At 41.5% G+C, this 26,813-nt stretch overlaps 1 protein-coding gene across 1 annotated transcript in view; it reads left to right on the forward strand.

Moving 5' to 3' along the window:
• aplp2 (amyloid beta (A4) precursor-like protein 2) overlaps positions 1 to 26,813 on the forward strand; it is a 219,187-nt gene that overhangs the window by 189,388 nt on the left and 2,986 nt on the right. The window contains exons 13-17 of the mRNA XM_048615382.1: positions 4,517 to 4,672; positions 10,827 to 10,862; positions 12,768 to 12,850; positions 22,171 to 22,242; positions 22,636 to 22,791. Of these exons, the coding sequence (XP_048471339.1) occupies positions 4,517 to 4,672; positions 10,827 to 10,862; positions 12,768 to 12,850; positions 22,171 to 22,242; positions 22,636 to 22,791 (503 nt within the window). The remainder of the gene's footprint in view (positions 1 to 4,516; positions 4,673 to 10,826; positions 10,863 to 12,767; positions 12,851 to 22,170; positions 22,243 to 22,635; positions 22,792 to 26,813) is intronic.

Below are 26,813 nucleotides of genomic sequence, written 5' to 3' on the forward strand. Positions count from 1 at the left end.
AGATAAAGTGGTTAAGAAGATATGCAAAGAGTTTAAGAGCTGCGTAAATTGTTGGTCAGGCCACAGCTAGAGTTTTTTTCTTAATTCATTCATGGGATGAGGCATAGCTGTCTCGGCCAGCATTTATTGCCTATCCCTAATTGCCCAATTAAGAGTCGACCACTAAGCCAGACCAGGTAAGGATGTCAGTTTCCTTCCTAAAGGACATTAGTGAACCAGATGGGTTATTCTGACTATCAGCAATGGTTTCGTGGTCATCATTGGACTCTTAAAATTTGAATTCTGACATCTGCCGTGGCAGGATTTGAGCCCAGGTCTCCAGGGTTTTTCTGGGTCTCTGAATTACAATCCAGCAATAAAACCACTAGACCGTCACCTTCTGTTATATAGAGTATTGTGTGTAGTTCTGGAATCCATATTATAGAAGAGGTATAATTGCACTGCAGAGGGTGCAGAAGAAATTTACCAGGATGTTGCTTGGATTTTACTTATGAAGAGAGATTAGATAGACTGGAGTTACTTTCTTTGGAGTGGAGGGAGGAGGAGAGGACATGATTGAGATGTTTAAAATTGTGGGGCATAGACAATATTGACAGGAAGGAACATTCCTCTTGGTGGAGAAATCATTGACTGGGGGCATAGATTTAATGTAAGGGGCAGGAGGTTTAGAGGGGATGTGAGGAAAACATTTTTACCCAGATGATGGCAGGAACCTGGAACTCGCTGTCTGTAAGGGTGGTAAAGGCAGAAACGCTCAACATATAAGTCGTATTTAGATGTTAAGGCATACAAGGCTATGGGTCAGGTGCTGGTAACTTGGATAAAAATAGTTAGATGGTTGTTTTTAACTGGCACAAACTCATAGGCAGACCTCTGTGACTCCACATTGAGTTCTACAACTTCAGAGTATGACCTCTGTTCTCCATTTTGAATGCAAATTTTTGGAATATTTGAGGGCTGTAATAGAATAATTCAGTGTACCAGGGGATTGGAAAACTGACAAAGTGACACCCTTGTTCTAAAAGGGAGGGAAGCAAAAAGTGGATATGTCTAAACTGATTAGCGTAACATCTATTGTTAGAAATATTTCGCAATCAATTATTGAGGAAGTAATAGTAGAACATTTGGAAAATCAAAGGAGATTCAGCATGGCTCATGAAAGGGAAATCATGTCTGATTAATTTATAAAAGTATATTGAGGAAACATCAATCAGCAGCGTGGGTTGACAGTGTGCACCTGCATCCACAGTCAACGCCACAGACATCAGATCAGACTTCTTGAGAGTGAACTCATGGAAAGTGATTGGCCCGGATGAAGTCCCCGGCCATGCACTCAGATCTTGCGCACACCAGCAGGTGGGAGTATTTGCAGACATCTTTAACCTCTCCTTACTACGATATGAGGTTCCCACCTATGTCAAGAAGACCACTATCATCCTGGTGCCACAGAGAAATCAGGCAAGGTGCCTTAATGACTACCACCCAATGGTTCTGACATCCATTATAATGAAATGCTTCGAGACATTAGTAACGGCACACATCAACTTCGGTCTCCCAGACTGCTTTGTTCCACTACAATCCACCTACCGCAGCAATGGATCTACGGCAAACACCATCTCCCTGGCCCATATTCATCCCTAGTACATCTGGATAACAAGGGCACCTATGTCAGACTCCTTTTTACTCAAAAATGAAAACAGAAATCGCTGGATAAGCTCAACAAGCCTGGCAGCATCTGTGGAGAGAAATCAGAGTTAATGTTTTAGGTCCAGTGACCTTTCCTCAGAAGCAGTTCCAAGGAAAGATCACTTGACCTGAAACATTAACTCTGATTTCTCTCCACAAATGTTGACAGATCTACTGAGCTTTTCTGTTTTTGTTTCTTACTTCCAACATCTGCAGTTCTTCTGTCATCTTATTTATTCACTTTACCTCTGCCTTCAATACCATAATTCCAACCAAACTGATCTCCAACTCTGAGACCTAGGACTCTGCTCCCCGCTGTGCAAGTGGATCCTTGACTTCCTGACCCGCAGACCGCAATCAGTAAGGATAAGTAAAAATATCTGCCTCCATAGTAATCGTCAACACTGGTGTCCTGGGCTGCGTACTCAGCCCCTTGCTATACCCACTATACACTCATGACTGTGTGGCCAAATTTGCTCAGGACACAACCATAGTGGATCACATCTCAAACAACGACAAGCCAGAGTACAGGAAAGAGATAGCCAGCTTAGTGGCTTGGTGTAAAGACAACAATCTCTCCCTCAATGTCAGCAAAACAAAGGAGCTGGTCATCGTCTTCAAGAAGCAGGGTAGAGGACACACCGCTGTCTGCATCAATAGTGCAGAGGTGGAGGTGGTCAAGAGCTTCAGGTTCCTGGGAGTAAATATCACCAATAACCTGTCTTGGTCAAACCACGTCAACACTACAGTCAAGAAAACACACCAATGCCTCTACCTCCTCAGAAGGCTAAGGAAATTTGGCATGTCTACAATGACTGACCAATTTTTTATTGATGCACCGTAGAAAGTGTCATATGCAGATGCATCACCGCTTGGTATGGCATCTGCTCTGCCCAAAATGGCAAGAAATTACAGAGACTTGTAAATGAAGCCTAGTCCATCACAAAAACCAGCTTCCCCCACTGTGTTGGGAAAGCAGCCAACGTAATCAAAGACTCCTCCCACCCCGATTATACTCTGTTCCACCCTCTTCCATTGGGCAGAAGATACAAAAGTTTGAAAACCCGTACCAACAGATTCAAGGGCAGCTTCTTCTCCGTTGTTATCAGATTTATGAATGGACCTCTCGAAATAGAATTGATCTTTCTCAGCACCTTTTCTGCAGTTGTAACATATATTCTGCTTTTTGTTTTATTTCCCTGATGTACTTACGTAAGGTATGATTTGTCTGGTTAGCACACTAAACAATACTCTGTCACATGTACTGAGATACAGTGAAATAATAAATCAAATCAAATCAAGAAGGGAACTAGTAGATATACTCGGACTTCCAGAAGGCAAGATATCGGTGAAAAAGTTAAATCATATTAGAACCTGTGTTGTTGGAGTAGTATGTTGGCATGGATTGAGAATTGGCTAATGAGCGGGAAACAACTAAGGGTTAAGGGATTCTTTATCAGGTTGGCAAGCTGTAAACAGCAGGGTTCCACAGGGATCAGTGCAGGGACCACAACTGTTAACAATATATATTAATGACTTCGAGGAAGAAAGTGAATGTACTGTCACCAAATTTGCAGATGACACAAAAATAGGTGGAAAGGCATGTTGCAAGAGGGATACCAACAGCGTAGTATTCATAGGTTAAGTAAGTGGGCAAAAAATTGGCAAATTGATTATCATGAGGGAAAATGTAAAGTTATTCATTTTGGAAGAAGAACAAAAGAACAATATTATTCAAATGGAGAAAAGATGCAACACAAGGGGACTTGCAGTTACTTATGCATGAAACACACAAAGATAGCACATGGATGCAGCAGGCATTTGGGAAGGCTATGGAATGTTGGCTCTTATTTCAAGGTAGTTGGAGTATAAGAGTTGGCAAGTCTTACCACAACTATATAAAGTGCTGGTGAAACCATATTTGGAGTAGTGTTTGCAGTTTTGGTCTCCCTATGTAAGAAAATATATTATCTTGTTGGAAGCAGTACAGAAAAGGCTCACTAGTATTGAGGAATTGCTTTATGAGTAAAAGCTGGACAGGTTGCGACTCTACTCACTGGAGTTTAGGAGAATGAGAGGTAGTCTCGTTGAAACACAGATTCTTAAGGGGCTTGACAGGGTAAATTCTGAGAGAATGTTTGCCCTCATGGGAGAGTCTAGAACCACCGGGCATAGGCTCAGAATAAAGGGGTGCCAATTTAAGAGTGCATTAAAGCAGAATTTCTTCTCTCACAAGGTTGAGTGTCTTTGGAAGTCCTTCTCACTGAGCTGTGGGGCAGAGTCCTTGTGTACATTTAAAGCTGAGATGGATAGATTCTTGATTAGTAGGGGGAAGTCAAGAGTTATGGGAAAAGGCAGGAAAGTGGATATGAGCAATGTCAGATCAGTCATGATCCTGTCGAAGGCAGAGCAAGCTTGAGGAACCGAACGGCCTACTCTTCCTGTTTCTTATGGTCTGCATTGTTTCTAATTCATGATCTGTACACATATTTTGAGCTGTTAGTCTTCAATGAATTTACGAATGCTTGCTCATAGTAAGTAAATTGAATTGGCATCTAATCCAAGTCAGTAGCCTGACAATTCAGGACCAGAGAGCTCTAAGTGAGCAATATTGGACTCCTTGTTGCTTGAGAATAATGTATAAATGGTGAAGAGTCCAGGAGAAATGGTGTTGCTTGAGAAAAGTGTGCTGTAATTAACAACTGTATAATTGTGATTGTTTGCAACTTATTTGTAATTCAACAGTATATTGGCTTTGTGTAGATGGATTTATTCTGAGAGTTTGCTTTGTCTCAGCAAAACATGACAATGTAAAATGCACTTTCCCTAGATGAGCTACTGCAGGAGCAACACTTCAGTGTGGATCAGCTTGCTTCCAGCTCTGAAAGCCAGACTGCATTTGATTCTGTTGAGGCACCATTTGTTGATGGCAAACCATTCCGGCCTATTCAGGTTAAGACAATGCCAGCTATCGCTGATGTCCAAGGTATGTCATGCTTGGAACAGAGAACGCAAAATTATTTGGTCGTTGATTAAAATGATTAAGAAATGTATTATTCATAATAAAACATAAATGAAGACATCTAACCTTTATAAGAGAAATTTTTCCAGGTATGGTCAAGAATTTAGAGCACTCGTTAAAGATACAGTTCACTTTGTAGTTTAGTTTAGAATTCTCAAGATAATGTGCAGATAGTGACAAAATTGTGGGAATAATGATCCATCCTAGAATCTGGAATAGAGAGAAGGGGGTATTTTGTATATATAAATATTTAAATAATTATATATATCTCACACAACATAGTTCGCTGGTCAGTTTGTGCCAGCCCTCATTGTCTGTCTGTCTGTCCCTTGCTCGGTCTCTCTCTTACCCAAGCTGCCCCCTGCACATTCACACTCTTTTTTCCTTCTCTTTCCTCCCTCGTCACCCCAATGCCCTCCTTCTGGTTATGCTAACATTCCCATCCATTTTCAAATTACTGTGTTCAGCTTGAGTTTAATAATCGATCAGACTAAACCCTTCATGGATTCATTGTATTGCAGCTTGCATGGTAATAAACTGAAAAGGGTAAATGAGGGATTTATGACCCCAATGTACATGTAACATTGAATGGATTGCCTGCTGGTGTCCTTACTGACTCCCTGAATCTTGAGGGTTACTTCCATGTCCCTCCAGCCAATATCATCCTGGTCATTATTTTGTGTCAACTATAGGAATCACTTCCAACCTGCAAGTAAAAGAATCTATAACTAAATTAAGGTATGATTTGTAAGCCTTTAAAAGCTGCAGGTCAAAAGTGATTAGCAACAGTGACAATTGTGAGGAAAAGAATCTTCCAAAGGTGGTTCAGCATTGGGTTCAATTTCCAAATTGTCTGTGACCTGCAGTTCTAAGAGGGAAAAGAAGCACATTTCATTAAAGCAATAAAGATCTAATGTACTGTTGACTGGGTGGCTCTCTTTCTGGAGTTCTTTCTGACAACCTGGTGTTCTGTAGCTAAACCTAGTAACAATTTGTCAGTATCAACAAATTCCCCAAACAAAGTTAGGTATCATCACTTTGATTGTATGTGCAAGTGTCCACATATCAGTATAAACATAGAAAATAAATGCAGGAGTAGACCATTTGGCCCTTCAAGCCCCCACCACCATTCAATATGATCATGGCTCATTCCTGCACAATTCCACAAGTTCACAACTCTGAGTGAAGAAAATCTTCCTTGTCTCGATCCTGAATGGCTTACCCTTAATCTTTTGACTAGACCTCTAATTCTGGACTTCTGCAACATCAGGAGCATTCTTCCCACTCTAACCTGTCCAGTCCCAGTGCACTGTAGAGACCAATACATTGAGATTACTCCATATTCTTCCACCCTCTTCACAGCAGGCAAGCTGGAGAGGCTTGAGCATTGCCCATAAGATCTGATTATTCCTATTGTTGTTTCAGCTGCTGTTCTTTATACAAATAAATTGTTCTTAACTCTGGAGAACAAACTGTTTAAATAGGAGGGAATTGATATATATTGTGCACACCATCATTCCAGCTCCACAAGGTCTTGAGGTTGGAATTTTCTGTTGATTGGACCAAAACTCTCAGAGCTTCTCAGGTCCAAATTGAAACAAGTTGAGCTTGTTTGAACCCAGTCTGTATTGGGTAAGAGAACACCGAACGTTAAAAATGAAACTGCCAAGCTGATGCTATAAACTGAAGTACTGGTCAGATGTTTATGTTGTATTTGGGCGACCCATAGACTCAAGTGCTTTTTGAGAATCAGACATAAAGTGGCTTTCACTTCCAACAGATTAAATTCAAACTAAGAATATATTTAATTGAATAAAACCTTTTCCATTTTTGTGGAGTTTAGTTTATAGTATTTTGTCACTGAATGTTGAGAATTAATAATTGTAGATGATGTACCTTTCCCTTTCAGGATCTGTATATCAATTTGAAGCAACTCCAGTCAGGCCATGTGTAATAACTAATTTCCTTCTAGTCTACTTGGACAAGCATGTTTTTTTTCCATTTTTAGAATGTAGATGTTTTTAAATTAATTTGCATTTCCTCCCATTTTGTTAACCTCTTGACACAGCATTGATGTGATCAGCATGGTCTGTGGTTTCTGTGCTGCACGACTCACTGGTTGAGCTGTAAATAGCCTAAAAGTCATGGTCTTATTATTTGCTCATGGGATGTGGGTGTTACTGGCTATGCTAGCCATTATTCCCCATCCCTTATTGTGTCACTGCAGTCCTTGTGGTGTAAGTGTACCCACAGTAATTTTAGGAAAGGGAGTTCCAGGATTTTGAAGCAGCAAAAATGACAGAACATTAGTATAGTTCCAAGTCAGGATGCAAACTTTCAGGTGGTCGTATTTCCAGATGATAGTGCATCTGCTCCCTTATCCTTCTGGATGATAGAGGTTAAAGTTTAGAATCTACCATCAAGCAAGGTACTGCAATGCATCATACTGCTGCCACTATGTATCCGTGGTGAAGGGAGTAAATGCTGAAGCTGGTGGTTTATGTGCCAGTCAAATTGGCTGCTTTATTCTGGATGCTGTCAAGCTTTTTGAGTGTTGCTGAAGTTGCACCCATCTGGGGAGGTGATGGCCTATTATTGCTGTGGACTATTAACGCAGAGATCCAGATAATGTTCTGGGGACCCGGGTACGAATCCCACCATGGCAGATGGTGGAATTTGAATTCAATAAAATATCTGGAATTAAGAATCTAATGATGACTGTGAATCCATTGTCGATTGTCAGAAAAACCCATCTGGTTCACTAATGTCCTTACCTGGTCTGGACTACATGCGATTCCATACCTACAGCAATGTGGTTGACTCTTAAGTGCCCTTTTGGGCAATTAGGGATGGGCAATAAATTCTGCCTGGCCAGCAACGCCCTCGTTCCGTGAATGAATAAAGGTTTTAAAAAATAAGGCAAGTGGACAGTATTCCATTACACTCCTGACCTGTGCCTTATGGATGGTGGGCAGGGATTTGGAGAGTCAGGAGGTGAGTTATTTGTACAGTATTCCTAACACAAACCTGTTTTTGTACATACAGTATATATATGATTGGTCCAGTTCAGTTTTTGGTTCAATGGATGTTGATGGTGGGCTATTCAGTGTTGGTGATGCCATTAAACCCATGAGGTGATGGTTAGATTCCCTTTTATGGTCATTGCCTGGCACAGATATTACTTGCTACAAGTCCGAGCCTGTATGTTGTCCAAGTCTTGTTGCAGCCTTATGGACATGGACTGCTTCAGTGTCTGAGGAGTCAGAAATGGTGCTGATCATTGTGCAATCATCAGTGAACATCTTAATTATGGTTTTATGATATCCTGGAGCGCGATGATTGATCTACAGCAATCACAACCACCTTCCTTTGCCCAACCGCAGAGAGCTTTCCCCACAATTCTGTTGGCTCCAGTTTTTCATGGGCATCTTGATGCCTTATTTGATTAAATGTTGCCTTGATGTGAAGAGCAGTCACTTCTATTTCACCTTCAGAGTTTAGCTCTCTTGGCCATGCTTAGGCCAAGGTTGTAATGAGGTCAGGGGCTGAGTGATTCTGATGGAACCCAAACTGAGCATCAGTGCATAGGTTATTCCTTTGCAAGTGCCACTTGATAATACTGTTGATTATTCCTTCTGTCACCTTGCTGATGTTCGAAAGTAGGCTGATGATGATAATTGGCCAGATTAGATTTATACTGCCTATTGTGGACAACATGACATACCTGGGCAGTTTTACACATTCAGATAAGTGCCTGTGTCATAGCTGTACTGGAACAGCTCTTCCAGGGGCACAGCTCATTCTGGAGCACAAGTCTTTGGTGGTATTCCCAGAATGTTGTCAGGGCTTATAGCCATTACAGTATCCAATGCCTCTAGCCATTTAATGCATCATGGGCCAGATGAAACCCCCTCAAAATAATCACAAGATAGTCTAGACCATAATATATTCTTATTTTAAAGGTAAACGTGAGGTTGCATTCCAGAGGCAATTCAATTGGTCAAACTACTGGATTTAGAGCAAAACACACTTCATTCGTCCACTATAGTTAAAATACAACAAAGAAAAGGAATTGGAATAACTCTATTGGAAAGCTTAACAGAATAAAAGATACAGTACCATTATAGTAACATCCCGTAAACACACCCTTGGCAAAAAGCAAATTCAGAAAACAGATCATCTACATACAACTCCAGTAACAGGAAGGGAACCCTCAGCTTTTAGCTGTAATATGGCTCTATTTCTGAATCTTAGATTTAAGATGGCGGGAGCTCCTATGCTCTGCCTGTTCTTTTTCATTTTTTTCCCCCAAACTTTTAACTTTAACTTACCAGAGGCAAATGGGGAGGCCTGAAGATTGTCGTTAGTCCCTGGCCAGATTGGCGTGCGGCGGAGAGTCCAGGTGAGCCCCAGAGGCTAGTCCCTGGCCAGGCCAACCTACGCGCAGTGGGTCCCTGAGGTGAGTCCCAGGCCAGGCTGGCATGGGGGTGGAGAGTCCAGGCGAGTCCCAGGCCAGAGCAGCATGGGGGCAGCGAGTTCGGAGGCAAGTGGAGTAGAGGCCAGCATAGGGCTGGTGAGGTTTGGGGACTGGAAGCAAGGCCTTAAGGTTTGAAGCCCAGCATGTTCTAGAGACTTGGCCCAGGCGGTCTGAAGGCTGGCATGGACTTGGTGAAAAGTCTAAAATTCAAGTACTTTTTAAAAAGAAAGCTTCTTTATTCTTTATTCCTATGCTGAACTCTTATGATTGTTTCAAGTCTGTAACATATACTTTAAGTATTTTGTACCTAGGTACCCTGTACCTAAGATGGCACCAAAACGGTGAAATTACAAACTTTTCACTGCACTTGTTCAAGTGCACAAGACAATAAAGGCTAATTCTAATTCAATTCAATAAGGGAGAGAGGAAAATAATAGCTTCCACTTCTTCAAGACCCCAACAGCAACTGCTGCCACTGAAAAAAAGACTAAAAAAAGTAAACTGAAATTCCTGGTTGTGTGATAGGTTGACCACAGTTCTTCAGGCTGCTTCTGTTGTTCCAGCTTGGAAAAAAAACACAAGGCCTCACAAGTTGTTTACTCTAGTGGCTCTGATAGACTGCTCGCCACGTCTACCTTAAAACCTCTCGGGAAAAAAAGGGCAAAATATCCTCTTAAAACCATATTATCATCACAAATGATATCAATGGAGTGAATTGAATTGGCTGAAGACTGGCATTTGTGATGCTGGGGACCTTCGGAAGAGGCTGAGATGAATCAGCCACTTGGCACTTCTGGCTGAAAGTGGATGTAAATGTTTCTATCTTCCCTTTTGCACTGATGTGCTAGGCTCTGCTTTATTGCAGATGAGGGAAATTTGTGGAGCTTTCAATTTCCTGCTGGTTGTTTATTTGTCCACCATCATTCAGAACTGCATTGACAGGACTACAGAATTCAAATCTAATCTGTTAGCTGTGGGATTGCTTAGTCCTGTGATTCCAAATGTCTGTGTCAGGTTTTTATTTGAATAGTTTGTAAAACAGCTATCCTAATTTTGGCACAAATCCTCAGATGACAGTGAGGAGGACATAGGCTATGTTTGTTGTTGTCATTTCCAGTGTTGTCTTCGCTGCTGGTTGGTCTGTCCAGGTTTTTACTTTTGTTTAGTTTTTGTAATGGTTTGATACATCTGAGTGGCTTGCTCGGCTATTTCAGAAGGCAGTTAAGAGTCAACTACACATTGCTATAGGCCTGGAATATAGGTCAGTCCAGATGAGGATGGCATACAAGTGTATCATTTAAAAGACCTCTCAACTAAGTGGGTATTCATGACAATGGTTACATGGTCGTTAAGCTAGCTTTTAACTCCAGATATTTATTGAATTAAAAATTCACTATCTGCCATTGTGGGATTCAAACCCATGTCTCCAGAGCATTAGCTTGGGTTCTGGATCACTGGTCCAGTGATATTATCACTGTCTCATATCTGTGTTTGATGAAAGTGAGTCACTAATACACTGCATATTTGGACTATTTGCAGAGTTGTGAATTTTTGCAAATATAAGTGGGGATTTAAATCCGTCCTGTTCTTTATTTCTTATTGTTTTCATTATCTGATTTCTCTCAACTTCTACGCTGTCAGGCACAGTGTCGGACTCGTGGTCAGCAACTAAGAAAGGTTGGTTTGAGACTATTCCAGGTGTCGCTTCACAGACCGATCCTTTTTCCTCACCCATCTGTTGCGATCCCCTTCCTACCTCAGTCAGTTGCAATTGATGTGTAGCAAACATAACAAATTGCTGGAGAAACGCAAACAGTTCCAGCAGCATCTGAGGCAAGAAAAACAGTTGATGTTTTGAATCCAGTGACATTTCTTAAGACTCAATTCTGAAGAAGGGTCACTGGACTCGAAAGGTTAATTCTGTTTTCTGTCCACGGATGCTGCCACCTGAGTTTCTCCAGCAATTTCTGTTTTTGTTTGTTTCAGATCTCAAGTATCTGCAGTTCTATGTTTTATTTTAGCATACCATACTACTGTTATTACTGCCATCAATAATTCTGGTGCACTATGACACTCCACTGATCTGCATGCCATCCTGTACAATGTTTAGTTATTGATTCTTGTTTAATGCACGTATCTGGAATGTTTGTGTTCTCTGAATGATGGAATGTTAACTTTTCCAGTTCATGACCAAAGGCACCTGCCAGGTATAAAAATGACATTGTAACATTTTGCTTTTGGATGTCAAACTGTCAGTCACTGGCTGTTTTCAGGAGACATGCAGCATGAACCCACATATTTTGCGCAGGCAGCTGACAGCTGTTGCAAAGCTGTTAATGTGTTCTGTCCTAATTCTCAAATCATGCATCCTGTTCCATATCTCGCTTTCCTGTAATCCTCTTGAGATCCTGATGCTGATATTGAATTGGTGTACTCAGTCATTTTTCCCCACAGGTCTTGAAAGTTAAGTCAGTGCTTGAGCAGGAGGCTGACAGTTCTGATCCTTGCCCTATGGGCCCAAGATTGTAATAAGCGGAGAGACTTATCTGTGTTTTTGGTATGATTGAAATGTTGCAACTAGTGCAAGAGATTTAATTAATTCTAATTTGTACATACTATTCTAGCAGGACAATACATGTGATTTGGATAGCTAGTGGAATCAAGTGGGGTCACAGTGGCAGATTGATCATGGAATAGGAAAGTTGCTGTACTCCAAAATACTGCAGAATTGGTCTGTCAGGTTCACATGTTATGCCCCAAGGACTCTGCTGTAGGTAACCCTAAAGTCTGGTGACCCATGAAGAGGGTGCTCTTGGCCAAAGCTTTGGCTGCAACAGCATCCCTTTGGGGACAGGATGCTCCATATCAGGCAAATAGACACCTTAGTAGATTTATCAGTATCTTGAGGGATTTCAGCATGCGCAGTAAGATTTAGAGCATAGAAAGAGGCCATTTGCCCGAATATGCCAGGATTTGAGCCTGAACTGTGAATCTTAATCATGTTTTCCCCATTCTCCAAATCCTTTTTAATTGCCTATTAAGATTTCAGGAACTCTTGTTGAAAATTCCCTGCTTTAATAACCCAGAGAGCACCACCAGTACAAACAAGTTTCATCTATTTATTCTCTCAAAATTATTCTCTCTGTAATACAATTAAAATCTCTCTCAAATCTGACTTGACATTCTATTTCATGACTCTATTGTGTCTCGTGTTCATTGGCAGCCTTTTTTTAGTTTAATTTGAAATTCCCCAGTGTTTGTATCATTCCAACACTGAATTATCATCCTCAGACATGTCTCTTAAGGGCATTGGAATGAGCTTGTTTTTAGAACTACTGTTGGTAACTATGTTGAAGTGAGATCTCCATCACTTATTTTAAATGCAGGTATCCAAAGATGACAGATAGTGACTGAGGTGAGGGTTATGTCAGACTCCCATTATCTTGGATTTAAATCGGAAATGAGCTGCAGCCTGTTAGAATCTGTCTTGCAGCTATGTTTGTAATTATTTTGTGTTCAATGCTACATATTTTTCTCTCCATTCACGTGTACACATAATAAGAGTATCTGTTTTGTGAACAGGTTCTGGGATGATTGATCCTGAAGGACTGATGCCTGATGAGAATGCAATTGGTAGCAATGAGAACAATGTTAATGGAAATGTGGTATGGAACATGTTTACTAAAATCTTTCTCTTCTGTGTGGTCTTGTTTGCTTGTAGGAAAGTGGACTTATTTGTATGTTTTGATCTGTACTATTCTGATTTTTGTTTCCCTGTGTCCCTCTTTAAGCTGTGAAGGTATTAACTTGTTTACTTTAAACAGGGTAGACGGACAAGAAATGGCATTTGTATTACATATGCTGATTTAATTTGGCGAAGGTCAGCAGATTGTTATGCTCCCCTTAGAGACTGGTAACTTTAAAGAAAATAAATTCAAACTCCCAATGATAGCTAAAAAAATGACATGACAATATTTCACATTTTAAGACTTCAATCATGTAACACACAGACCAAATCAATTTTGACTCAGCACTATTTTTGCTCACAGCATATACTTTATGGAACAGAAGTTTCCCCTCTTCAGATAACTGAAAATTTAAGGTATTGTGGTGCAGTGGGACCATCCCTACCTCTGAGACAGAAGGTCCAAGTCCTACCTCAGAATGTTGTGGCCACAGGTTGATTTTTGTTTTAAAAAATACACATCCAAACTCCCATATTCTGGCTACTTTGCATTCTGTCTTGTGTATTCATTCAATTTTCCCAGGTTCTTTGTTTCAAAGGATTTCTATTAATTTTGTTCCCCGTCTGGTAACTTCTAACTTCACAACTTTCTTCCGCAGTGGATATTTTTCCTGGTGATTTTTCCTTTAGCGCAAGCTGGGGAATCTTTGAGTCTTGGGAATTCCCTTCCTCAAAAGGCAATGGATACAGAACTTCAAATATTTTAAACAGCCATATAATCATCTTGAATGCACAGCAGGACCAAAGGGTCGAGCGGCCTACTCTTGCTCCTTGTTTGTATTTTCCAGCCTTCTTTCAAATCCACACAAAATTGGCCTTTTCAATCCAAGCACAAGTTCACATCTGAATTTCTGGGTGTTGAACCGCAGCTGCTATCTCCTGGAATCTGGCAGACTAGCTTTTCTGAGGCTTTTAGGATTATCTTAAAGGAAAGGCTAATTTTACAAGGATTCCTGTGGGCATTACTGCTCTCATAGTCCAACTAATTCAACTTAATTTCCTTGTGGGATGTGGGCTTCGCAGGCTGGAGAAGTACTTACTGCTCAGCCCTAGTTCCCTTGAGAAGGTGGTCGTGAGCTACTGCCTTGAACTGCTGCAGTCCATTTGTGTAGGAGCATCCACAGTGCAGTTATGGAAGAAGTTCCAGGATATTGCCCCAGCGGCATGTCATCATGAATCACATTGGCCTTAAATCCAAGTGGAAAAGCTGACTAACTATTCGTTATTCTATGTTGGAAGTAAATGGATGTTTTAAAGCTTGACTCTTTACAACTTGACATTCTTGACACCTTTATTGGACTGTCAAGACTTTCACTCTAACCACTCAACTTGCTGTTGCCTTCCTCTCCAAGTGTGAATATCTTGCAACTCCTTCAAAATAAAACAATCTCGGCCTCCTTTTAATCTTTAACAGCCACAGTACCCAGGCCTGTTTTTTAGGGCAGACTTCAAAGCAGGTCACATCACTGTCTCCAAAATTTTGCAGCTCCAAAACACAAGACTCTTGTAAACTTTGTAATTGTAATCATTGCAGGTGACTTTGTGCTGTCCTGGTAAGACCAGTAGGCTTGTTAATATATTAGTATTAACTTAAGCTTAACTTTTCTTCCTCCATTGTACTTCAGTGTTCACTGCACTCTAGTTCACTCCACTTCAGTGTGATCACCAAGTCAAATCAAGGAAAATTTAACCATTTTTTCATTAGTCAGTGTAGGATGAAGAAATTTTGGGGCACATGACCATTTCTGCCAAATGTTTGGGAAAATCCAAAGCTCCTCCCACTACCCAGCACTCCCCAGGCCTTGTTTCTTCTCTTTGCTTCCAATGTTAAACATGTAGTAACTTTTCATGTAGCCAAGCATTCTGGCTGCAAGATTACCTATTCTCTCGTGTAGCCTCTTATTACTGATCATTCTTCAGTAACAAAGTTGCAATGAAAAGTAGGTTTTTCAGACAGTATACTGGACAGAATGTTGGGTTTTATATGTGCTTCTAAACTCTTAACAGTAAATGGTGAGGAAGGTAGAAGTAAACTTCAAAGTATGTAGCGGGGTGAAATGAGTAAGCCCTGCTCTTGCTCCTGATTTTTATATTCTCATGTATAGAATATTATGGGGTGATCTAAATGATTAATCAAGATAATCCAAGAACTTGGTAGGGTACAGGAAGCCATTCAAGTGGAAGAGCAAAAAGAAAAGTGGTAGGGGACTTGATAATTAAGGGTACAGATAACAGGATTGAGAGTCCTGCATGGTGTGTTGCCTACCTGGTGCCAAGGGTAAGTACATCTTGAATTGGCTTGGGTGGTCACATGCATTTAAAACGAGTAAATGAGGGGAGGGGGGATAGTTTCCTTCTGCAATGTATCCTGGATGCAAAGAGGGGACAAGCAATATTGTATTTAGGAATGAGTAATAAGATGGATTTAATTAGTAACCAAATTGTGCATGAATAGTTATCAAATACTGATCATGACATGATCAAGTTCAGTGCAGCATTTGAAAGAGAAAAGCATGAATCAGCAACTAGAAATTTAGATTTAGGTAAGGCTGACTTTATAATGAGATGAGATGGACATAGTTCACAGCAAACTGGGAAAATCTGCTAATGGGTAAAACAGCTGAAAAACATGGATGTTTAAAGAAACATTTAATCCAATCCAAAACCAGTTTATACTACTGAGGGAGAAAAGCACCACCTCACAGAAATAAAAATGGCCATGAACAACTAAAGAGATAAAGGCCAGCATAAAACTAAAAGAAAAGGCTTACAAAAACACACCACAGATCCTGCTGAATGGGAAAGGTACAAATCCAACAAAGGACCACAAAGCATCTGATAAGAACTGCTAAAAGGGATTATGAAAGGAAACTTGCAAGGGACATGAAAATCAATAAGAAATTTTATAGTTATGTAAAGGAAAAGTGGGTGGTCAGGAGCAATGTTGGCCTGCTAAAGACTGTAAGTGGGGATATTGTCAATGAATATGGGGAAATGGCAGACATGTTGAATAATTACTTTGCCTTGGTATTTATAGTAGAAAAGCAGGATAGCTTGTCAGAAGTCCTGAGGAAGTTAATAGTCAATCGGAGACAGATAATATTTAAAATTAACATAAGCAGAATATCAATAATGAGGAAAATTAATGATACCAAAGAGTGACAAATCCCTAGGACTTGACCATTTCCATCCAAAGGTATTAGAGGAAATAGGGGGACACTTTGTAGATGTCCTAATCATATTCCTTCAGAGTTCTCTGAATTCAGGACTTCCTTCCGGATTGGAAAATTCCATGTCACTCTGCTTTTATAAGAAGTTCAAAAGAGGAAAACCAGGGAAATTATGGACTAATTAGCTGAACATCTATGGTGGGAAATTGTTGGAATCTGTAATCAAGGATGAGGTAACTGAACATCTTGAAAATTTTCAATTAATCAGGAAGAGCCAGCAAGGATTCATAACAGGTAGGCAATGCTTGACAAAACTCCATGAATATTTTGAAGCGGTGACTAGGGTAATGGTCACGGGAATATCTGTGGATGCTGTTTATATGGACATTCAAAAGATATTTGGTAAAGTCTCACATAAGAAACTCTTAACTAAAGTAGAAGCCCATGGAACTGAGGGCAACTTATTTAAGAGTCATAGAGCTGTATAGCATGGAAACAGACCTTTCGGTCCAATTCATCCATGCTGACCAGATTTCAAATTTATCTGTCCCATTTGCCAGCATTTGGCCCATATCTATCTAAATCCTTTCTATTCATGTACCCATCCAGATGCCTTTTAAATATTGTAATTCTACCAGCCTCTTCCACTTCCTCTGGCAGCTCATTCCACACACGCACCATCCTCTGAATGAAAAAGTTGTCCCTTAGGTCCCTTTTAAATCTTTCCCTTCTCACCTTAAACCTGCCCTCTAGTTTTGGACTCCCCTACCCAGGGGAAGAAACCTTGGCTATTTACCCTATTCATGACCCTCATGATCTTATAAACTTCTATAAGGTCACCCCTTAGCCTCCAACGCTCTAGGGAAAATAGCCCCAGCCTATTCAGTCTCTCCCTATAACTCCAACCCTGGTAACATCTTTGTAAATCTTTTCTGAACCCTTTCAAGTTTCACACCATCTTTCCTACAGCAGGGAAACCAGAATTGCACACTGTATTCCAAAAGTGGCCTAACCAATGTCCTGTACAGCTGCAACATGACCCCCCAACTCCTGTACTCCATGCACTGACTAATAAAGGCAAGCATACCAAACGCCTTCTTCACTGTCCTCCATCCAATGTCTATAACCCCTGTCCTTAGCTAGCAGCATCAAAACCAGAAACCTTGCCCTATTTCCTACCCATCCCACTCTTTCTTATATAGATGCCCTTAACCGATGGGATACTGCAAGTACAGCTCTAGCTGAGGATCAAATGGCTCACAATAGATTGGGAAACCAACCTGAGACCTGCTGGGGCCACACAGCAAAGGTTTCACCCACTTTCCATCAACACCAGTAGTACTGCCACAATGTATTACCTGACACATTAATCTGCATCTGCTGTCTGTCTGCCCCTTTCACTAATTACCATCAAGAGGAGCAGACACAGCATGTTTGAGGTAATAGGCCACTGGGACAGTGATGAATCTACTGCTCGATCACAAGGCCAGCAGGAAACTGTCTTTCAGTGACTGTGCAAAGGTCCATGCACCTGATTACACTCTGTTGTGGTTTCTGCAGTGGAACAGCACAGTCTGTATTTTCCTGTAATAAAAACAGAAATTGCTGGAGAAACTCAAGGTCCAGCAGCATCCGTGGGAAGAAAGCAGTTCACCTTTTGGGTCCAGTGACTTCTGTTGTCAGTTCTGTAGTCACTAGGCCCAAAAAGTCGACCTGCCTTCTCTCCCCACAGATGCTGCCAAATCTGCCAAGCATCTCCAACAATTTCCGTTTTTGTTGCAGATTTTCAGCATCTGCAGTTCTTCTGTTTTAACTCCTGTATTTTTCTGTCACTGTTTGGTGGGCACAGGGTTATAGTGAGTGTAGCTAGAAAGTAGTGACAATGGGTAGGTACTCAAATTGGCAGGATGTGACCAGTAATGTCCCACAAGGATCCGTATTAAGGCCTCAATTATTCCCATTATTTATTAACAGTTTGAATAATGGCATAGAAATTCATGTATCTGATTTGCTGATGACACAAAGTTAGGTGGCATTTAAGACTATGTAGATGATAGCATAAAACTACAAAGGGATAATGATAGACTCGGCATCTAACACACAGGTGCAGCAGGTAATCAGGAAGGCGACAGAGATGTTGTCCTTTATTTCAAGAGGGTTGGAATATAAGAGTAGGAAAGTCTTACTGCAACTGTACAAGGTGTTGGTGAGAGCACATCTAGAATGCTGAGAGCAGTTTTTGTCCAGTAGTTAAGGAAGGATATTATTTCATTGGAGGCAGTTCAGAGAAGGTTATCTGGCATGATCCCCAGTATGGAGGGATTGTCTGAAGAGCAAAGTTTAAATAGGTTGGATTAAAAGAATGAGATGTGATATCATAGAAACTTACAGGAATCTTAAGGGGCTTGACATGGTAAATACTGAGGATGCTTCCCCTCATGGGAGAGTCTAGGCCCAGATGGCATAGTCTCACAATAAAAGGAGTGCCAATTTAAGACTGAGATAAGGATGAATGTCTTCTCTGAGAGTTGTGTGTCTTTGGAAGTCCTTGCCCCTGAGATGTAGGGCAGAGGCCTTGTGTATATTTAAGGCTGAGTTGGATGGATGGACAGATGCAGTAGAGGAATCAAGTTACAAGAAAAGCAAACATAAGGAATGTCCGATAAGCCATGATCTTATCGTAGGGCAGAGCAGGTTCGAGGGGCCGAACAGTTGATTCCTGTTTCCTACGGTCTTGTAATGAACAAGGTCAGAAATCACATGACACCGGGTTATAGTCTAGCAATTTATTTTAAACCACAAGCTTTTGAAGCACTGCTCCTTCAACAGGTGAAGAGAAGCACACAGGCACAGAATGTACAGGCGAAGAAACCAAAAGATAGTACAAATGGTTTGAGTGGAGTGTCGACAGGCCAAATAACAGGTGATCAAAAGTGTCAGATGGTGTGAGTAAACTGTCAACAGCTGAAGAGCAAGTGAAGGGGATGACCTATAATCCAATTAATTGAGGCAGAAAGATAATTACAAAAAATTAAAAATGAGATGGTGCTGGAGTCAAACCAAATGGCTGGAATAACATGATAGATATAAGAGTCGCATGCCCAGGGTCTAACCAAAATAACATAATCCAAAACTGTACAAACTAATTAAAGTAGAGAAATTGTAACAAGTTATCAAGGTAATGGTGTCAAAACAGGACAGTAATGAAGATTTTACAAATACAGATCAGTGTGGGTTACATGTAGCGTGACGTGAATCCAAGATCACGGCTGAGGCCGCCTTCTTGGGTACGGAACTTGGCTATCAGTTTCTGCTCAGCGATTCTGTGTTATTGTCCATCTCGGAAGCCACCTTGGAGGATGCTTACCTGAAGATTGGAGGCTGAATGTCCCTAACCGCTGAAGTGTTCCCTGACTGGGAGGGAACATTCCTGTCTGGCAATTGTTATGTGGTGTCCATTGTCGTAGTATCTCCAAGGTCTCGCCAATATATCATGTCTTGGGGCATCCTTGCCTGCAGTGTATGAGGTAGACAATATTGGCCGAGTCACATGAATGTCTACCATGTACGTGGTGGGTGGTGTGCCCATGTGCAATGGTAGTATCCATGTCATAGATCTTGTATGTCTTGCAGTGGACAAGGTCAAAAGTCACATGACACCAGGTTATAGTCCAACAGGTTTGTTTGAAATCACATGCTTTTGTAGCACTGCTCCTTTGTCAGGTGAAGTGAGAGAGAAGCACACAGGGTCTGAATTTATAGGCAAAGAGATCAAAAGATTGTACAAATGGTGTGAGTGGAATGTCAACAACCTCTTCAATACATGCCAAATCATTGACATGGATACTACCATCATAAGTGGGGACACCACCCACCATGTTCATGGCAGATATTCATGTGACTCGGCCATTGTTGTCTACCTCATGTGCTGCAGGCAAGGATGCCCCGAGGCATGGTGGATTGGCGAGACCATGCAGACACCTCAACAACGCATGAATGGACACTGCGCAACAATTGCCGGACAGGAGTGTTCCCTCCCAGTCGGGGAACACTTCACCGGTCAAGGACATTCTGTCTCCAATCTTTGGGTAAGCATCCCCCAAGGCAACCTTCGAGATATCCAAAAATGCAGAATTGCTGAGCAGAAACTGATAGCCAAGTGCCATACCCAAGAAGAAGGCCTCGACCATGATCTTGGATTCATGTCACACTACGTGTAACCCCACTGAACTGCATTTGTAAAATCTTCCTTACTGTCCTGTTTTGACACCATCACCTTGATAACTTGTTAAGAACTCTCTGCCTTAATTAGTGTTTACAGTTTTAGATTACTTGTTACTTTGGTTAGACCCTCGGCATGTGGCTCTCATACCCATAATGTTATTCCTGCCATTTGATTTGTCACCAGCACCATCTTATTGTTAATTTTTCGTGATTATCTCCCTGCCTCAACTAATCAGATCATAGGTCATCGCTTCCCTTATTATTCACACCATCTGGCACTTTTGATCACCTGCAGAGACTTGTTATTCAGCATGACGACACTCCATGCACACCATTTGTATGATCTTCTGATCTCTCTGCCTATAAATTCTGTGCTTGTGTGCTTCTCTTCTCTTCACTTCACCTGAGGAAGGAGCAGCACTCCAAAAGCTTGAGATTTCCAAGAAACCCGTTGGACTAGAACCTGGTGTCATGTGACTTATGACCTTGTCCACCCCAGTCCAGCACCAGCGCCTCCACATCATTGTAATAAATGAGCTGAGCTATGCTGCATGGATTTCAATGTAAGCAAGTGTTAGTTTATCCATTTGGGACCAAGAAAGGATTGATCAGGGGACTTTCTAGTTGTAATCAAGATAAATACAATGGATGTTCAAAGATATTTGGATGCTCAGGGTAATAGATCTTTAAAATGCTACAAAAAGGTGCAGAAAATAATCAAGAAAGCTACTGGAATGCTGGCCTGTATATATCTGGAGCACTGGAGTATAAGGATGCAGAAGTTATGCTGCAGCTATACAAAACCCTGTTTCAACTCCACTTGGAGTATTGAGAGCAAATCTGGGCACTACACCTTAGGAAGAATATTATTACCCTTGGAGGGAATACAATGCAGGTTTCCGTGAGTGATACCTGGACTTCAGGGGTTAAGGTTTGAGGAGAGATTATACAAACTAAGCCTGTTTTCTCTTGGAGTGATCTGATAGAAATCTCCAAGATAATACCAGAAAAAGATTATTTCCACTGTCTTGGGATTCTAGAGCTAGAGGGAAGAGTCTGAGAATTAGGATCAGGCTGTTCAGGAGAGATCATAGATCATAGAATCCCTACAGTGTGGAAACAAGTCCATATTGACCCTCAGAGCATCCCACCCAGACCCATCCCCCTGTAACCCACCTAATCTATTCATCCCTGAAAACTACGGGCAATTTAGCATGGCCATACACCTAGCCTGCACATCTTTGGACTGTGGGAGGAAACCGGAGCGCCCGGAGGAAACCCACGCAGCCACAGAGAGAATGTGCAAACTCCACATAGACAATCACCAGAGGGTGGAATTGAAACTGGGTCCTGGTGCTGGGAGGCAGCAGTGCTAACCACTGAACCTTCTGCCGTTAGGAAGCACTTCTACACACAAAGGATGGTAGAGATTTGAACACTCTTCCACAACGGCAGTTGATGCAGAATCAGTTGTTAATTTTAAAACTGCAATAGTTTTGTTAAACAAGGTATTAAGGGCTATGGGTCAAAGGGACAAATATGAGGCTAAGGCACAGTTCAACCATTATCTCATGGAATGGTAGAACAGGCTTTAGGTGCTGAATGGTCTATTCCTGTTGCTATGTTCCTGGTTAGAAACTATCTCCCTTTGTTGGTGGAGTCCAGAACAGAAGAACGTGAGTGGAGTTGAGTTACAGATCAGCTGGAATCTAATTATTGGTGGAGCAAGTTCAAGGGGCTTAATGCTTCTATTCCTTTGATTCGTAATGCTAACAACAATTCAGGAGGAATGACTTTGGGTTGTTGTAAGTGTTAACTCTAATAGTTGTTCTCTTGATCCTGTCAGGTGATTGATGAAAGCTTTGATGTGAAAGAAATGATTTTCGATGCAGAACGAGTCAGTGGAGAAGACAACATGGTATGCACAGCATCTCCTGGTGGGAAGGCCGTGTGTGAGATTTGATTCAGATTATGGAATCTAGTTTACACTTTGATTCTTCGATAACTCATTTTTTCTCAATGACTCTAACAGATGTGTCTGCTTTAGGAAGTAATGTTGTTACTAATAAAATGGTGTACACTTTTGATGCAAAGTCTTTGTACGAAAAGGACTTGTAATAATGGATAAGTTATTAATCTGACTTGCCCTTTCCTGACAATTCCAACTGATTTTAATTCCACTCATGCTTAATTTGATCAAAAGTGTACATTCATTTATTTCTCTACTAGCGTATAGTTAAAATAACAAATATTCATCAAGTTTGTGAAGAGCCATGATAGACTACTGTGCTAAATGTTTGTGCTTCTCCAGGACACTAATGGGAATATGCAAGACGGCTTCAGCTTAAGTAGCAGTGCCCTTGTTGGTATGTTAGTGATCGCAGTTGCTGTAGCCACAGTAATTGTCATCAGCTTGGTGATGCTGCGCAAGAGGCAATATGGCACCATCAGCCATGGCATTGTAGAGGTGAGCAGTATAAGCTGAAATAATACCACGTGTCTCCATGTTTTAATGTTATTTTAATTTTGGTCTTTAACATTGGTTGAAGTTAAGGATGTTGGTAGAATCTCTTAGCGGGAAGTAGAATATCCACATTATAAGTATGCTGCAGAGAAGAAGACAGTATGTTTTGAAGTTGTGTACCAGCTTCAACTCCATGTTCAATGACTGACAGGTCATGTCACATGGCTTATGATGCTCCAAATGACATTTGGTGTCAGCTGGATTTTTCACAGACCAAGATGTGCACATCGAATCTCCTTGAAACATTGGAGAGGTTCAGCATGCTCAGCTGCCAGCATGAAGAAATAGCGATTGAAAATGGGGCTACCAGGCTGGTTCCCACACACTGCACAAAGAGCGCACTGCGACATTCACTGGAACTGTACTACTTCTTGGCACACACGAAGTGCTCTGAATTATAGCGCATGTCTCCATGTTTTGATATTATTTTAAGTGTGGTTTTAACATTCATCAATCCTGACACATACGTTGATCAATCCTACCTGCCTACACCATGTGCCTTTCCCCTCCCCACCCAATCCCTCTGTGGCACAGTCCTTGCACACACTGGTACCCAATGCTGAATTGCACGCTTTCCCACATAGTACCCACTGAGTATGGAATGGCCTCACACACCAGCATCCGCTTTCAGCATTTAGCAATTCCAAGTCAATTATTCCATTTTCAGAGGTACATGACAAATTTCCTCACTGGCATTGAGTTTTTTTTGTTGTGAATCAGCTATTTTTTTGTTTCTCTAAGTGTGGTTCTGAATTTATAATATACTCCAGGCAATGTACAGCTCAAAAGCTGTCATTTGGGGCTGCGATATCTTGTACCACATCAACCCCTAGTGGTGTGTGTCTAAAACATCAGAAATAAAGGAAGTGTGACACACACTGCACCCAGCCGCAGTGTGTGAAATAACAGAGCTTCACCCACTGTCCTACTTACTTTCGAACTGTGAAAGGTTTATCTGACCCATTACACTAATCTGTGTAGTCCATGTGAAAAGATAGTTTGTGCTTTTTTTTAAAATGTCGTAAGTATTGAATTTATTCAGTTCTGATTTGACGTGTTTTAATTTATTTAAGGTAGCTGCGCAGGTATGACAGAATATGGAGAATGTTTCCCTCTATTTTGCATGTGTCAAGAAAGACAAGTGAGAATATATTCTGTAAGGCAACACTGACTGAAGCAAAAAATGATTTGGAAAAATTTGAAATGAAAGCCAATAATATCGAAAGATCTGAGGAAGGATCACCGGACCCGAAACGTTAACTCTGTTTTCTCCTTCACAGATGCTGCCAGACCTGCTGAGCTTTTCCAGCAACTCTGTTTTTGTTCCTGATTTACAGCATCCGCAGTTCTTTTGGTTTTTATTTAATATTGAAAGATGTTAACTATTTGGGAAAGGATTCTTCATAATTTGACCTAAAAACAAATAAAAATAACAACATCTGTTACTGGAAGCAGGAGAATAGGGTATCTGTTTGTACTGACCCCTGATGTTTTAATGTAAGAAACGAGGAACAACATCTTTACATCTTGTGCTCCCAGTGGACTTGTTTTGATGTGATTAAGGCCATCTCTGAACACATCCTGATATCTCTTCCGATTCATCTATATCTTTTCCTTCTACAAACTCCATTTCCTATATGTCTATCCTTAAAAGAAACTCTCTTCAAAGTCTCAGCTTTCAAATTTTCTGCTGCCTTTCCTTTGTCCCTGTACTTGCAATGATTTGTCTGCAATGAATCATTGAAGACAGATGATCTGTGGACAGATCATTGAAGGTGGTAGAGCAGGGGGAGAGAACAGTAAACAAAGCATACAATGTTCTGGGCTTTATTAATAGGGGCATAAAGTACAAGAGCAAGAAGGTGATGAACATGGACACTTGTTAGACCTCACCTGGAGTTTTGTGTGCAGTTATGAGTGCCACATTATAGAATAGCTGTAGATGAATTGGAGGGAGTACAAAAACAATTTATAGAATGGTTCCAGGATGAGGAACTTCAGCCAAAAGGATACGTTCGAGAAATTGGGACTGTTATCCCTGGAGAGGAATGGCTGAGAGGAGATCTGCTTGAGGCTTTTAAAGTAATGAGCAAGCTGGACAAAGTAGATCGGGAAAAATTGTTTCCGTTTGTAAAAGAAATAAGAACGAGAGGGCATTGATTTAAAATGGTGTGAGAAAAAAAATTTTTTTTCATAGTAAGTTATTAGGGTATGGAATATACTGCCTGGAAGGAGGCAGGTTCAATTGAGGCATTCAAAAGTATATTGAAGGTTATTTGGATAATAGTCTGCAGGGATATGGGGAAAATGCAGGAGATTTGCACTAAGAAAAAGTTGGACTCTTCCTTTTTTAAAAGCATTCAGGTTCCTTGACTTGAGGGACAGAGTACCACAACTAGCAAGGTTTGCTAAAGCTGGTCACTGGTTGAGCCTCTGATGGAATGCTGTATCCAGTTGTGGGCACGATGCTTCCAGGATGTCACGTCCTCAGCAAAGCCGCAGACGAGATGTACGAGGATGGTATCCGGGATAAGGAACTTCAGTGAAATGGGGAAATAAGTGAATCTGGAGTGTTTCTCTTTGGAGCAGAGACATTAAAGGGACAGATAAAGGTGTGCAAAGTTGGGAGTGGTTTTGATGAAGATATGAGAAGAATCTGTTCTCAATGGCAAAATGATGAGTAAACAGAAATCACAGGTTATTTTTCGACCTCTATGCCCTTCAGCAAGGACTTTTTTGAGTCCTTTATTCATCTTGCCACCCACTAATACTACTGAGATAACAAGGTGTGGAGCTGGATGAACACAGCAGGCCAGGCAGCATCAGAGGAGCAGGAAAGCTGACGTTTCGGGTCTGGACCCTTCTTCAGAAATGGGGGAGGTGAAGGGGCCTCTGAAATAAATAGAGAGAGGGGGAGGCGATGGTAGAAGGTGGTTAGTGGAGCTGATAGGTGGAGAGAAGACAGACAGGTGAAGGAGATGGGGATGAAGCCAGTACAGGTGGGGGTGGGGGTTGGTCAGTGAGGTGGGAGGATCGGATAGGTGGGTGAGAAGACGGACAGGTCCAGGAGGCAGGGACGAGAGGGGCTGGTCTTGGGATGAGGTCGGGGATGGGGAGATTTTGAAGCTTGTGAAGTCCGTATTGATACCATTGGGCTGTGGGGTTCCCAGGCGAAATATGAGGTGCTGTTCCTCCAGCCTTTGGTTGGCATTGTTGTGGCACTGGAGGAGGCCCAGGATAGACATGACGTCCAAGGAATGGGAGGGGAAGTTGAAGTGGTTGGTGACTGGGAGGTGTTGTCGTTTGTCATGAACTGAGCGTAGGCGCTCCACAAAGCGGTCTCCAAGCCTCCACTGGGTTTCCCCAATGTAGAGGAACAGTGGATACAATATACCAGATTAGCGGATGTGCAGGTGAACATCTGTTTAATGTGGATGGTTTTATTGGGGCCTGGGATGGGGGTGAGGTGTAGGGGCAGGTGTAGCACTTCCTGCGGTGGCAGGGAAAAGTGCTGGGGGTAGTGGGGAGTGTGGAGCAGGCGAGGGAGTAGTGGAGAGAGCGGTCCCTCCAGAAGGCAGATAAGGGTGGGGAGGGAAATATATCCTTAGTAGTGGGATCAGATTGCAGGTGGCAGAAGTGGCGGAGAATGATGCATTGAATCCGGAGGTTGATGGGGTGAAGAAGGGTCCAGACCTAAAACATCAGCTTTCCTCCTCCTCTGATGCTGCCTGGCCTGCTGTGTTCCTCCAGCTCTACACCTTGTTAGCTCAGACTTCAGCATTGGCAGTTCCTACTATCCCCCACTTACACTACTTTCTGTTTTGCTTTTTCAGATATCTGTTGAGACTCATGACTGTCTCTGTTTCCTTCTTCCCAATCTCTCTGTTTAACTTTCAACATAAGCATGAATGATTTCAATTTAATATATTCATTTCAGATTTTTCCAAGTTATCTTTGAGTCTTCA

The sequence above is a fragment of the Rhincodon typus genome, chromosome 32 (assembly GCF_021869965.1).
Source record: "Rhincodon typus isolate 14 chromosome 32, sRhiTyp1.1, whole genome shotgun sequence".
Classification (NCBI taxonomy): domain Eukaryota; kingdom Metazoa; phylum Chordata; class Chondrichthyes; order Orectolobiformes; family Rhincodontidae; genus Rhincodon; species Rhincodon typus.